The sequence below is a fragment of the Cyprinodon variegatus genome, unplaced genomic scaffold, assembly GCF_000732505.1.
Source record: "Cyprinodon variegatus isolate N-32 unplaced genomic scaffold, C_variegatus-1.0 Scaffold257, whole genome shotgun sequence".
In the NCBI taxonomy this organism is placed as follows: domain Eukaryota; kingdom Metazoa; phylum Chordata; class Actinopteri; order Cyprinodontiformes; family Cyprinodontidae; genus Cyprinodon; species Cyprinodon variegatus.
Window position 1 is genome coordinate 983170 of NW_015150710.1, and position 12605 is coordinate 995774.

Sequence of the window (12605 nt, forward strand, 5' to 3'; positions counted from 1 at the left end):
AAGTGCACTTTACTTTGCTATCTGACTTTACTGAATCTGTAACTTTACTTGATCTGTAATATTAATGTGATTAACTTGAGTAATTCCTGAGAAATCCTATATGGTGTCAGGATTCTGTTGGCAGTGCTGTGCTGTTTTCTGCCTGCTCTCTTCTCTCCCCCTCTCACAGGTGATTGCAGTTTGACAGGTGGGCGTGGTGCGCTCCGTGCTGAGGCATTAATAAAAGCAGGGCTCTGTCAGCTAGAGCGGACCGTTCTCTGAGCTAACTGATCTTCCTCTAATCAGCTCTTTATCCGCAGTGCGATCGGTCCCGCTCCTGTTTCTCTGTCAGCCTTTCCTCCATTCATTCCTAAATAAACATCTTAAGCTGTTTTCTCCCTCCTGAATGTGATCTGCATGTGGGTCAAACATTTGAAAGCCATGACATATGGAATATAGATATTCTTATTATGTTTAGTTGTTTTGGATAGCAGTTTAATCCTGTTTAAATACTCATTTTTGTTTTGACGTATGACATTATTTGGGTCAGGTTTTTTTCCCCATCCCATTTTAACTCACGATGGTGAGCTAACGGATAACCGCAGCTTCGTGGCACAGGACTTAAAGGGGAGCGCCTTTTTTTTTTTTTTTTTTTTTTTTTTACATTGGGCCCTTGATTTTACATTATTACATCATGTTCTACTAACCCATATGAGTTTTGTGTCATTTGGAGCTGTTCCGAAGATATTCCAAGTAACGTCTTCCTATGGGCAACGACTTCAAGGCACAAACTAAACTGTTCATAATTTATTCTTTATGGTATGCCAGCATTCATAACATTTAGGCAAATTGCTGTCCCCCAGACAACCGCGGTTATATCTTTTATATTTATATATTTTAAAAACGAAGCAGTTGGTATGACGTCATCCGTGCGCGCCGGCTACCGTTGGTTCTTTCTGTCCGCTGAACTGCAACTAGTTTTACTCACATGCCTGGAAGATGTCTATTGCTACTACCACAGATGATCTCGCTCTCCAAATGGAATTGAATGATTCAGATTGACTATCCGAATGAATATAAGGGGTAGAGCGTAGCCGCCTGTGGCCCGGGCTGCCTGTCACAACTCCAGTCCGGTGATGTCATACACGCGCCGCTTTGTTTTTAAAAGATATAAATATAAAAAATATAACTGCAGATTTCTGGGGGACAGTGATTCGCCTACATGTTATGAATAATGGGGTACTATAAAGAATAAATTATGAACAGTTTAGTTTGTGCCTTCAAGTCGTTGCCCATAGGAAGACGTTATAACCTAACGGAATATCTTCAGAACAGCTCCAAATGACACAAAACTCATATGGGTTAGTAGAACATGATGTAATAACGTAAAATCAAGGGGCCACTGTATAAAAAATGGCGTTTCCCTTTAAGTGAACCAAACTACTTCTTGATTGATGAAACATTAATCACTCTGCGAAGATAAACAACGGACTTCAAAAACGGACAAAAATCTTGGGTGTTAGAGTTTATTTTTGTCTTCTTCCTGTTGTGTTTATTGTTTATACTTATAGAAAAAATATAAATATTGAGTACCTTTCTAAATATATGCAAAAATATACGTTTGAATACAATAACTTAAACTTACTACCTGTCGGTGTTTTATTCACACACACGCGGGCTCCTCAGACGAAGCTTTCTGATTGCCTATTACCATATTTGGCTCTAGTCAGGCGTAGCCTTAATTACGTCACACTGAGCTGTAACTTCCGGGTCTATGCTGGACGGTGAAGCGCGAGCGGCCGCGGGAAATGAGAACATGCCGCATGCTAATAATGACAAATAGATGTCCCGCCCCCGAGAGCAATATACTCCACCGTAATTGGTTAGTTCCTCACTGAAAAGTGCCAATTATATCAAACTCGCGTGCCGCAATAACGTTAAACTTCAAAATGCTACATAGGCACTGAAAAACCTTTTTGACAGGCAATGGAAAAGCCGTTTATGTCCTCCACTAGCCTAAGTCTAAAGCAGCATAATTATAGACAGGTGAGGATCAAATGAACCACTCACACTATAACCTTCATTAATAAACAAAACTTTAAAAACTAGCTCTCCTTTATTCTCCCAGATTACAAAGAATTGTAATAGAATCTTTATTCTTAATGTACTAATACATTTAAGTCTTGCTCACCCTGCTTTAAACACAAGCAGAACTTCCCCTCTGATTTGTCTACTGGGTTCCTTGACATTTATGATGCTGGTTGTTCTCCAGAAGCAGATTGTTTTCAGATTTTATCACCAAGCTGGACTTTGATGAGATCTCTTGTTCTCTGAACTGAGTTATATTCATGGGAATTAGTTAAATGGGTAAAGGAAGTGTAAACCATTTAGATCTTTTTGTAAAAATGATTAAGCCTTATTGTTCCACTTTACAAATATAATCTACATTGATTTGTATAACCATGGAGGTTTGTGTGTTTAACATAGTGCCCTGATAAAGCTTTATCTAAGTTCAAACTCCCGGATCCATATGGGGTGAAGAACCTCTGCCTGGTGTCCTGACTGGCCCTGCAGCTCAGAGGTCAGACCCATTTCCTGGTCCCTGTAGCAGCAGGTGCAGATAAGGAGGTCTAGGGGTCCTGTGGGGATATCATGGTGGATCTTCTTCTTCTTCTCTTGATTAGTCCTCCAAATGTCACAGGTTCTCTGGCTGAGGTCAGATGAAGGCAAACCCTTGAATAATGTGCAACAGATGTGACCTGATTCATGCCTTAGCTGTTAGAACCTTTTGACCTGTAAATGTACACAATAGATCCATAAACAAAGACCATCTGGTGCCACAGAACACGTGAGCTAAACCTTAGCCAAGTTTCATATGCTGTACTGTTCTACCAACATCACTGCGATAAACTGGGTTTTATGATCCAAACAAACACAAAGTAGAGAAGGATCAAGGAGAGGAAGGTGAACAATTTAGATCTGAAAAGTTGTCGATTTTTTTTTTATATAAATAAAACCCAGCTGTATTTGTAGCTGGAACTGGACAGAATAAATTCTTACAATGCATTAGATTGGATTACAGGTTTGAACACATCAAGCAAGCTTAGCATGAAGGAGCAACTTGTTTAACTGGTCTGATGATGGTTCAGTTTCTCATTTTCTTAATGAATAAACCGCCTGGTTCTCTGAGAGGAACCTCCTCCTGTTAACGTGAGGTCGGTAGGTCGGGTCGCAGGTGCCCGAGTCCTCAAACTCGCTGCTCGAAGAGTCGCTGGAATAGAGAGCGTTCACGTCAAAGAAGCAGTCTCCATCTTGGAGCACCTCCTTCGCCCACTCCTCAGCAGCGCTGTGCTGCACGCTGGGCTTGGCCCGCCTGGCTGAGGCTCTTCCCTCAGTCGCCTGCAGGATCTCCTTTGCACTCAGCCTAGTCAGGCCCACATATGTCTGCAGAAGTTCCAGTTGGGTTTGAGATGGAGGCCTTTCCTGAAGGTAGGAGGTTCTGAACGATGAACCTGAGGGGAGTTTGGACTGAAAAGTTCTGTTGTTTGGGGTTTGGGGATCAAGTTTGGAGTTCTGAATTTGCTGAGAGGATGGTGGAAAAGGACCGCGGTCCTCCCCAAACGGCTGTGATTGAGCCTTCCTCCTGGACTTCAATGAGAGTCTAGAGGCGGTGTGTTGACCTGGAATGCTGCAGGATCGCGTAGATATGTGCTGGTTCCCTAGAGCTGTTTGCAGGTCATGGGAAGAGTTCTGGTTTCCTGATGTCCTGAGAACCGAAGAAGTCCGAGGCCTGGAGCTACATGACGCTACTTCAAGCAATGTGGAGAAGTGGTCAGCTGATAACTGCTTTGACTCGGGTGTGACGTGGTTCCTGCAGAAAGAAGCAATGTCCACCAGCCGGACGACCGGAAACTGCATGGTAGGCAGAACAGAACCTTCTGATGCCTCAGATCCTGGCCTCTGTTTACCTCCAGTGTTTGCAGCTTCTGATATCTGGAGATGGGTGGAAGTGTGTGATGGAGGAGTGGGATCAGAGGAAGAGAAGACAAGGTGAGACGGTGTCAGGTCCTGTGAAGACGAAGGCGTTGATGAGGAAGACTGGAACAGCACTGGAGATGAGGAAGCGTTGAGCTGCTGCTGTAGCAGCTCCTCTGAGCAGTCATCAGGACAACCTCGGAGGATGCTCTTCACCCATCGCTGATGTTTGGAGCAGAACTGAGGAGAGGAGCTGCCATCTTCAGGACGTTCATTGGTTTTCGCCACACACTGCTCCTCATCCCCACCTTCTCTTTTTCCGTCTTTCTGAGCTGCTTCCTCTCTCTCTGGATGCAGACGTTCTGAACGATCTGAGCTACTTACGCTCTTCAACAACTGAAGGTCCTCTGGACACAGACAGGGACCAACCTGCAGGTCTCCTCCATCAACACCAAGCAGAGGTTCTCCTTCAGACTGGAGCTGGCTCTTTATGGGACATCCCAGCAGGGCGGTTGGAGAACAGGAAGTAGAAGCACCTGATGAGTAAAATGGGACATTATACACACCTCTGGATGACCAGCTGACTGACTGAGATAAAAAAAATAAAAGCTTAGTATTTAAAATGATGCCATGATAGTACCAGATATAGGTACTGTTGGGTACCGACAACAAATCCCATCCCTATTGATGGACAGATGTTTGCCTCGGTAGCGTTTCTTACCACAGCTCAGCAGCGTCCTCACAGCTGATGGATCTGAGCTCTTTCCTTCCAGAAGAACCTCATCGTCTCCGTTCTCAGCACTCTGGTTGTTCATTATCTGAGTCAGGTTAGTCAAACAGGCAGTAATCAGAGGTGGTTCTACTCCATTTCATCAACCTAAAGGTAGCATTGTTTATCTAAAGCAGTAAATACACCAGATGCGTAACAGCGCGTAAGAGCATTAAAGCGACAGACGTGTGTATGTTTGAAAACAGAAATTTACACCAGACGCTGAAGAGAAGGCTCCACAGCAATGGGTTCAGCAACAGGTCTCTGAGCATAGACTTTTGACCTGTTAAATAAACTAAACATTACTATGTGTGAAATTTATGAACTTTTAAGTAATTTATGATCACCTAAAAATCAGCATCTTCGACCAATCTGATGAGAAACTAAATATGTATTTTGTTAGCATTTCAAAACTACTAACATCTGCTGATTGGGCGGTAATAACTGTAACCTCTCAAAACCCACCGGGTCGCAGGCGACTCGTTTTAAAGCGTTTACAATTAACTCAGAATGCATGAAAATTACACTGGTAAAGTGTTTACCAATATAGACATGTTAAACATCGTTAGAAAGCTTAGATTCTTCATATTTCAACTACCTAGTTCATTATATGGACATAGTGAGCACCAAAGCATAATTATAGCAGCATGTCAAAATGTAGCATGACAAAGCAGCAACAACAAGTAAGCATGTCTTAATTACTGCTGTTCAAAAAAGACTTATTTATGAGAAAAATATATACAACTTTAAATCATGTTTGAATTGATGCAGCTTGGGTGTTTTACCCAATTTTCTTGTATATATTCAGAAACTAGAAGGAGTTCGCTTTCAAATAACGTATCACACATGTAATTTGGGCTTAAAGTTACTCAGTTATTTGCTTTTCCATTTGGGTATGCAAAATGGGCAAACTTCCCAGAAATGAGGTGGATATTAAAAGGTTAAGCAGTTTCTCTTTTCTTCCGGGCCCAAATTGGAGCGTACACACGTCTGAAATTAGAAACTTATCCTAAATTAGGAACAGCGCCACATATCTAGAGGCCTATTACACATCCAGTGTAAATCATTTAACTGTTTAAATTGATAAACTGTCAGGCACATAACTTATGAAAACATGCATAAATGCTGCTCTGCTGCGCTTATGCGCCGTAACGCACCCGGTGTATGCCCCCCTTAAAACTGAGTGAAACCCTGAGCAAAACCAGCACCTTGCAGATTAAGGACTCTTGAGGGGAAACCTTCTGCAGCTCCTGCAGGTAATCCAGAAGTCTCTCTTCCACCTTCTTGGCGTAACGTTCTCCATACTGTTGCTCCAACTCATTCTAGGAGACAAGAGGAGTCAATCAACAGCAGGTTGGACACTTCTTTTACTCTATGTTCATTTAATTCCCTTTAACTTTGAGGGATCTAGAAATACATCAGATTGCAAAAATATTAAGAGCTTTGTGTTAAGTTAAACTTAAGAAACAAAGGGGTGATGTTTTGATGCAGAGATTGAAATTATCAATTAATTTCTTTATTTTCTGTTGGACTAAGACCCAAATTAGTACAAACGAACCTGCATCACATAACAAGATGGTCCTCAAAAAAAAAAAAAAAAACTGTCCTCAATACCTGATCCATTTAAAACGGCTGTTGGTCTAGAAGACATAGTCCTGGTTTCTCTAACATCAGTACAATCAAACTGAATGAAAGACTCTGCAGGTTAGGGTTTACCTTTTCTGGTTCTCTTTCAATTATTGAAAAAAACAAAAACAAATCAATTACTCCAGCAGCAGCACAAAAATCAGGAGACTTTTAGAAGAATTACTTTCACACACAGTGATGCAACCAGATAATTTTAGTGAGAGTGGCCTGTTAGGGACTGGTGTTCTCTTAGGGTGTCTGAAAACGAATAGGCACCACAACCATTCAAGGTTGTTCTAAACCAATCATACTTTACTGACAGGGAAATTAATGGGGGAAAAAAACATCTGCATTCTTCAACTGAGGACAGGCAGAACAGATGTATGAATATGTGAATATAATTATTATTATTATTCTAGGCTTTAGGTTGATTCAGCCTGAGTTAAATGTCTTGCTTAACATCTGCATTTCTAATGGTTAGCTTTGGTTTCAGCTCTTCATTGAGTTGAAAAAGATAATAGTTTTGGAGGCTTATAAGAAGAAAAAGAAGGCAGCAGCCTCAGAAGAATGAAATAAGATCAGAATTAATTTGAGGGATTTCTTCCCACAATGCAGGAAGAGCAGCCAGGATGAACGTTTTTGTTAATTACATTTCCAGAAATATTCTCCACTTTAATAATCTTAATATTTAACCAAATAAGATTCTCATAGTTATTACACACAGTTGTTATTTATCTCTAAATACATAATGGAGTCCTATATAATATGCAAGCAACTTCTCCCCCATAAAACCCAAAAACAAGTTCTGAAAATAAAAGAAAAAAGCAGGAATCCTATATTTGCCAAATTCATTGTTAGTATATTCATGTAAAAGATTAACTCCTGTACTGTGATTGTCGGTTAATGGTTAAGATACCAACAATATTTACTTAGTTAAAATATTCCTTTTGTGAGAATCACTGCTGCCCCCCTGTGGTTTACAGATGAACTGCTTGTTAGAGAAGTGGTTAAACTGGTCCAGCTCTCATAATGGTGGCCAAGTTTAAGCAAGTAAACCAAAGATTAAACAGGTTTAACTCAGGTTTACACAGGACAGGCTTGAGAAGTTATAAGCAGAATAATCTAAATTTGAACAAATTAATGCAGATTTTAGAGGTTTTCCCATGCAGACTAACCTTGATATAATCTTTAAGCCTCTCCTTGTCTATGGCGAGGCTCTGTGCCAGACTCTTGAAGTCTGCATGGTTCTTCCGCATGAGGAACATTTCACGCTGGCTCTGAGGAACAAAGACAACCAGTTAATATTGGACCATCTGGGATTTGCTTCAGCCATGAACCATGACAACAGTGACCAACTTCCATTTGGATGCTGCCTTTTAGTAGAAACATTTCTCCTGGCACTTTGTCTAGACGCCTTCACCTGATCACAGACTACCTCACACACATCCAGGGGACTCAGAAGAGGTTAGACAGAGATAATGAACCATGTCAAACTAAAATGCCTCAAAATCTGCTAAATGTAGTTTATACAGCAAAGTGTTTACTGATTTTGCTGCCCCTTATTAACCCAGATATACATTTCATCGCTCATTTGGGTTTTAGTACAAATACACCGATCAGAGATTCTGTGGCTCATTTACAACCTTTCTGCTCCAAAAAAGTTATATATGCAATCATAGTGTCTAAATTGTGGAGGAGCGGACAGATTGAACTGTCCAACAATAAAATGTTCACTTCTTTATTTCCATGAAAACAGAGAAACTCTCTGTTTTGGTCCTGGTGGGTTTTGATGGATCAGTAACAATATAGCTCTACTAAAACATATCCTTTAAGCCAGAGGTCTTCAGCAGGGGGTCCATGACCCCTAGGGGGTCCACGCAGGTACAGCATGGGGGTCGCGAAAGTTTTTAATTGATTAGACTTTTTTTTTTTATATTCCCCCTGCAATTTTTTCCCCTGAGACGTCTTTAAATACACATTAACATGAATTCAACACACTGTAGTAAACAGATAAGTGGAGGCAGAAGATGTCTTTCAGTCATCAATGCACACTTTCAGCGACACACAGGAGCTCTTTTAAGCTGGGCGCCGTTTCATTCACAACACCTGTCCCATCTACGGAATATTAGGATAAGAAATACTTTAATAATCCCAGGGTGAAATTACTTTCATTATATGACACCATCTGTAATAGAGTGACTATAGGACCAGTTTCATATAACACTATTTCATGCAAGATATATATAATTAGGGGGTCCCCGCTCCATCTCGCCATCAGTTTGGGGGTCCTTGGCCTGGAAAACATTGAAGACCCCTGATTTAAGCGATATTGAAGATGGTATCCTAAACAGTGCTTTCAGAATATATAGCAAACTTGTCCAGCTTAATATTAATGTTTGGCAGCAGTTCAGTAGTCCGATAGAATTAACAGATATTGAAGGACTGGATCCGATCGGATCAGCTCAGAGAGAGAACTGGCAGTTCTAGTTCTAGTCGGTGTAACCCAAGAATCTTCCCCAGGAAAGTGTCTGCTATCATAATGTCATTAAGCTGAAGGCCAGCTGACCTAAACGGGTCCCTCTGGGTTTAGTGGCTCAGATACCTACACACTGATCTTCATACTGGGGCAGCTTGCTTGGGAAGAACTGGATGATTTTGGACATGATGTGGACCATCCCTCTGCCCTCTTTCAGCATCCACATGATTATCTGTAAAACAAAGTCAGCAGAATCAGGAGGGCATCCATCTTCAGCCACAGTTTGGGTCTGAGTATGTGAGCTCCATCTGTTCTCCTACCATGGTCTTCAGACCAAACAGGACCTTCATATGTTTGATAGCAGGAACCAGTCTGGGTAGAAGTCTGTGTGTGGTGTCCAGAAACTCCACCACGCTTTCAAATTTCTCCATTTCTCTGTTCTTCACGATGAAGCAGATCTTAGCAGAGAGGATCCGCAGCCTGCAGGGATCCTCTGGGCTCAGAGGGTGGAGGTCCAGGTCAGACCAGCTGGAGACATAAAGATCTGCAGAGACACAAAGCTCTTCCTGCTTAATGAACTCAAGCTCCAGGACACATCCCTGCAGGTTTATAGCATTCTATTGCTGCCTGACGTCATCTAGGATTGCAGAAATATTAAGGAATAAGAGAAACTTCTGGAGATGGTTTAGTTGGGACCTTGAGTCAACACAGTAAACCCAAAGACAGGTCCTGAAGCTCACCCTGTTGGACATCCATGGCTTTGTGCGGTCTGGGTGAGCTTGGATGGAGCCAGCTGGTAGTTCTCCTCCGTCCATCAGATGCTTTCTGCCGGCAGCAGGTCTCCCTGCAGTCCGGCTGCCCCCTCTGCCTCCGCTCGGACATGTAGAGACATGCTTCAGTTCCTCTTCAAACTAAATTCAAAACCTTGCGAATTACTTCCGCTTCAAATACAACGCTCAATTTCAAAATAAAAGCTCGTTAATTTAAACCTACTTCTTTTTTATTATTTGCAGCTCATATGTGCAAACCGCCATCTACTGGACAAGTGTGTTAAATCATTAACATCTTAATTCGGATGTTTTTTTCTAAGATACACACTTAAACAGATATACGTCTGTGAAAAGGCAAAACATGTCACCAAAATTTAAAATTGTGCTTCTTGTTAACTGGTTTAATTATTTTAACCCTGCATGGTTCAGTTGGTGCTTCACTTTGCTGCAGGAACAGATGAATCGACAGTAATGTTATTTCTATTTAATTATATTCTATTCAGCATATATCCTTGCGTTAGGACCATTCATGTTTATGTCTGTTAGTATATTGCTTCCATGTTCCTAATGTTTTTTTCTCTATAAATAACTTGTAAATGCAGTTAGGTGACATTTCCTTGGACTAAAGGACAGTACCAGGGTCTTGTCCAATTCGGGCTTATATTGTGAAGTTCAACTTTCTCCCCATGTGTGGAGGACCCGGAAGTGATGGTGGGGAGCTTGCCCTAGCGGTCCCAGCTTCTCGAGTTGTTCTTAATCAGTCCAGCTTGTCCCTGCATCTTTGGACCTAAAGGTACCATGAACATTATCGTCTGACCGGAAATACTTAATTTCTTTAAAGCTTATGCGGTTCGGTGACTGAATGTAGGGCCCGTGTTTTATTGTAGCTGACAGCCCCGATGAGCGGGGTTGGAAGTTGAGTTGTAGTTGGCTAAAGTGGCGTTTAATGAATAATAATCTGAAATAAATACATCTATCGGACATAGTATTATGAACACTGGCAGGTGAAGTGAACAGCACTGATTATCTCTTAATTTGCTCCTCTTAGCAGGTCTGATCCAGCTGAAAAGACCAACAGAATTCATAGAACACATTAAAGGTCGATGTCTAGACAAGCAATTAGAATATGGATGTGCTCTCTTCATCCTCTGACATGGGAGTTGGCTCAGAGCTCGGCTCCTTTTTACAGTTGCTTTTTGTATTTCTGCTTCTGTCTCCTTGAACCCCAGTCTGAGCCTGGTTCTGCCGGAGTTTTCTTCCTGCTAAAAGGGAGTTTTTCCTCTCCACTGTTGCTACAAGCATGCTTAGTGTGAGGAATTGCATCCGAGTTAATGACTTGATGCAATCAACTGGTTTTCCTTAGATGGAAAACTTTGAATCAATTTGACTGCATTATCTGGTGAACTGTAAAGTGCCTTGAGATGACATGTGTTGTGAATTGGCGCTCTATAAATAAACTGAATTGAATAGGTGGTCTCTTGGTATAAAGCCAATTATATAAAAGTGTATAAACTATACTCCTAAACAATGGACTCTGTACATTAAACCTCTATCAAATATGAAGAGATTGAAAGCCTGATTCTGGTTCTGCAGAACATCCTAAAAGGAGGGTGTGAATCATTTCTTCTCCTCTCCCTTTCCCCCCCCTACAGCCTCACTGCCTGCTTCGGCTGCAACATGACCACCAAGCCATGTGTGTCCCTGCTCCTGCTCCCCTGGACCAGAATCAGGTTCTGTGCATCCAGAGCCCCCTGCTGCACATCCAGAACATTGCTCCAAACAACTGCTGCCCCTCACCTCTCAGTCTTCAAACGCTCTTTGTCTACCAACATCAAAGTGCGCTCCTACCTTCAGTACGTCAAACGTAAGATCAAGTCCCCCCCAACCCCCCCTTACAACCATGTGTGCCAAGTAGGAGATCCCGTCCTGCGCTCTCATGCCGCTGCAGTCGACCCTGCAACCATAACGGGCCCAGAGATCCAGAAGGTGATTGGAACCATGGTAAAAGTGATGAGGAAGCTAGAGTGCGTGGGGCTGAGCGCCCCTCAGATTGGGGTACCACTCCGTATCCTGATGATGGAGTATTCATGGAAGCTGTTTGAGGAGGTTTCTCCTGCAGCCAGGGAGGCCCGCGGACTGTCTGTGCAGCCCCTAAGGATCTTTGTGAACCCTGAGCTCCGGGTTCTGGACAGTCGGACGGTGCTGTTCCAGGAGGCCTGTGAGAGCATCTCTGGTTTTTCTGCCACAGTGCCCCGATACCGATCGGTGGAGGTGTCTGGTAGGTTTGTTTATTAAACACAGCCTGGTCAAATTCGGCTTTATCAGTACAGATGCTTTCATTGAAGTTCCTTCTGATTTTTAATCGTTTCTTCAGGACAGTTAGTCTAAGAAATGAGCGCTTCATGGGTCGAGTAGAAGAGTTGTTTGCGTTGCTCTCGTTAAAAAACTGCTAAATCCTTTCAACCTTTCGGTTTTCTCAGGTCTTCTGTTGTTAGACTGTAATCTGCTGTAAATCTGTCCATCTCAGGTCTCAATGAACGTGGTGAGGCGGTCACATGGCAGGCCAGTGGCTGGTCGGCTCGGGTGCTTCAGCATGAGATGGACCACCTGGACGGGGTCCTCTACATAGACCGCATGGACACCAAGACCTTCATCAACATCAGCTGGCAGGAGCTTAATGAATGACAGACTTTAATCCTTTAATGAGAGACTTTAATCCCTGTATGATGGACCAAACAGGTCATATGTGAATATATAATAAAATGAGTTTGATGAATCTTACGTCTAAATGAGGCCAGAACGTGTTTGGACCCGTTAGGCTCAACCCAGTGAAAAAGTTGATTTTTATAATTATTAATTCCGCTGGTGAAGAGGAGTGAAAACCATAAAGTAAATTCACCTTCTTTTACCGAATTCATTGAATTCTAGAAAATATCCGGCATTAAAATGTGAATTATACACCTCTGATCCTGAGACCTTTCTGCCCTGTTTAGGGTCAGAGTAACTGGCC

The 12605-nt window shown here is 42.2% G+C and overlaps 2 protein-coding genes across 2 annotated transcripts; one reads left to right on the forward strand and one right to left on the reverse strand.

The window, feature by feature from the left end:
* Positions 1 to 2167: 2167 nt before the first annotated feature.
* LOC107089594 lies at positions 2168 to 9728 on the reverse strand. Its single transcript, XM_015382477.1, has 7 exons — positions 9566 to 9728; positions 9146 to 9369; positions 8956 to 9057; positions 7525 to 7626; positions 5932 to 6045; positions 4676 to 4772; positions 2168 to 4490 (listed from the first exon to the last, which is right to left on the reverse strand). Exons 1-7 carry the CDS (start codon positions 9705 to 9707, stop codon positions 3133 to 3135), a joined length of 2139 nt encoding a protein of 712 aa, XP_015237963.1. The 5' UTR covers positions 9708 to 9728; the 3' UTR covers positions 2168 to 3132.
* Positions 9729 to 10284: 556 nt separating this feature from the next.
* Positions 10285 to 12578, forward strand: pdf (peptide deformylase (mitochondrial)). Its single transcript, XM_015382479.1, has 3 exons — positions 10285 to 10388; positions 11248 to 11873; positions 12123 to 12578. The coding sequence occupies exons 2-3, from the start codon at positions 11273 to 11275 to the stop codon at positions 12278 to 12280; spliced, it is 759 nt and encodes a 252-aa protein (XP_015237965.1). The 5' UTR covers positions 10285 to 10388; positions 11248 to 11272; the 3' UTR covers positions 12281 to 12578.
* Positions 12579 to 12605: the final 27 nt, after the last annotated feature.

Coding starts and splice junctions, on each gene's coding strand:
- LOC107089594 (XM_015382477.1), bottom strand. CDS start 9,707: ATGTCCGAGCGGAGGCAGAGGGGGCAGCCGGACTGCAGGGAGACCTGC. Junction 4,773..5,931: donor AAGAGTCCTTAATCTGCAAG/GTGCTGGTTTTG, acceptor AACCTGACTCAG/ATAATGAACAACCAGAGTGC. Junction 4,491..4,675: donor GAGGACGCTGCTGAGCTGTG/GTAAGAAACGCT, acceptor TTTACTCATCAG/GTGCTTCTACTTCCTGTTCT.
- pdf (XM_015382479.1), top strand. CDS start 11,273: ATGACCACCAAGCCATGTGTGTCCCTGCTCCTGCTCCCCTGGACCAGA. Junction 11,874..12,122: donor CCGATCGGTGGAGGTGTCTG/GTAGGTTTGTTT, acceptor TGTCCATCTCAG/GTCTCAATGAACGTGGTGAG.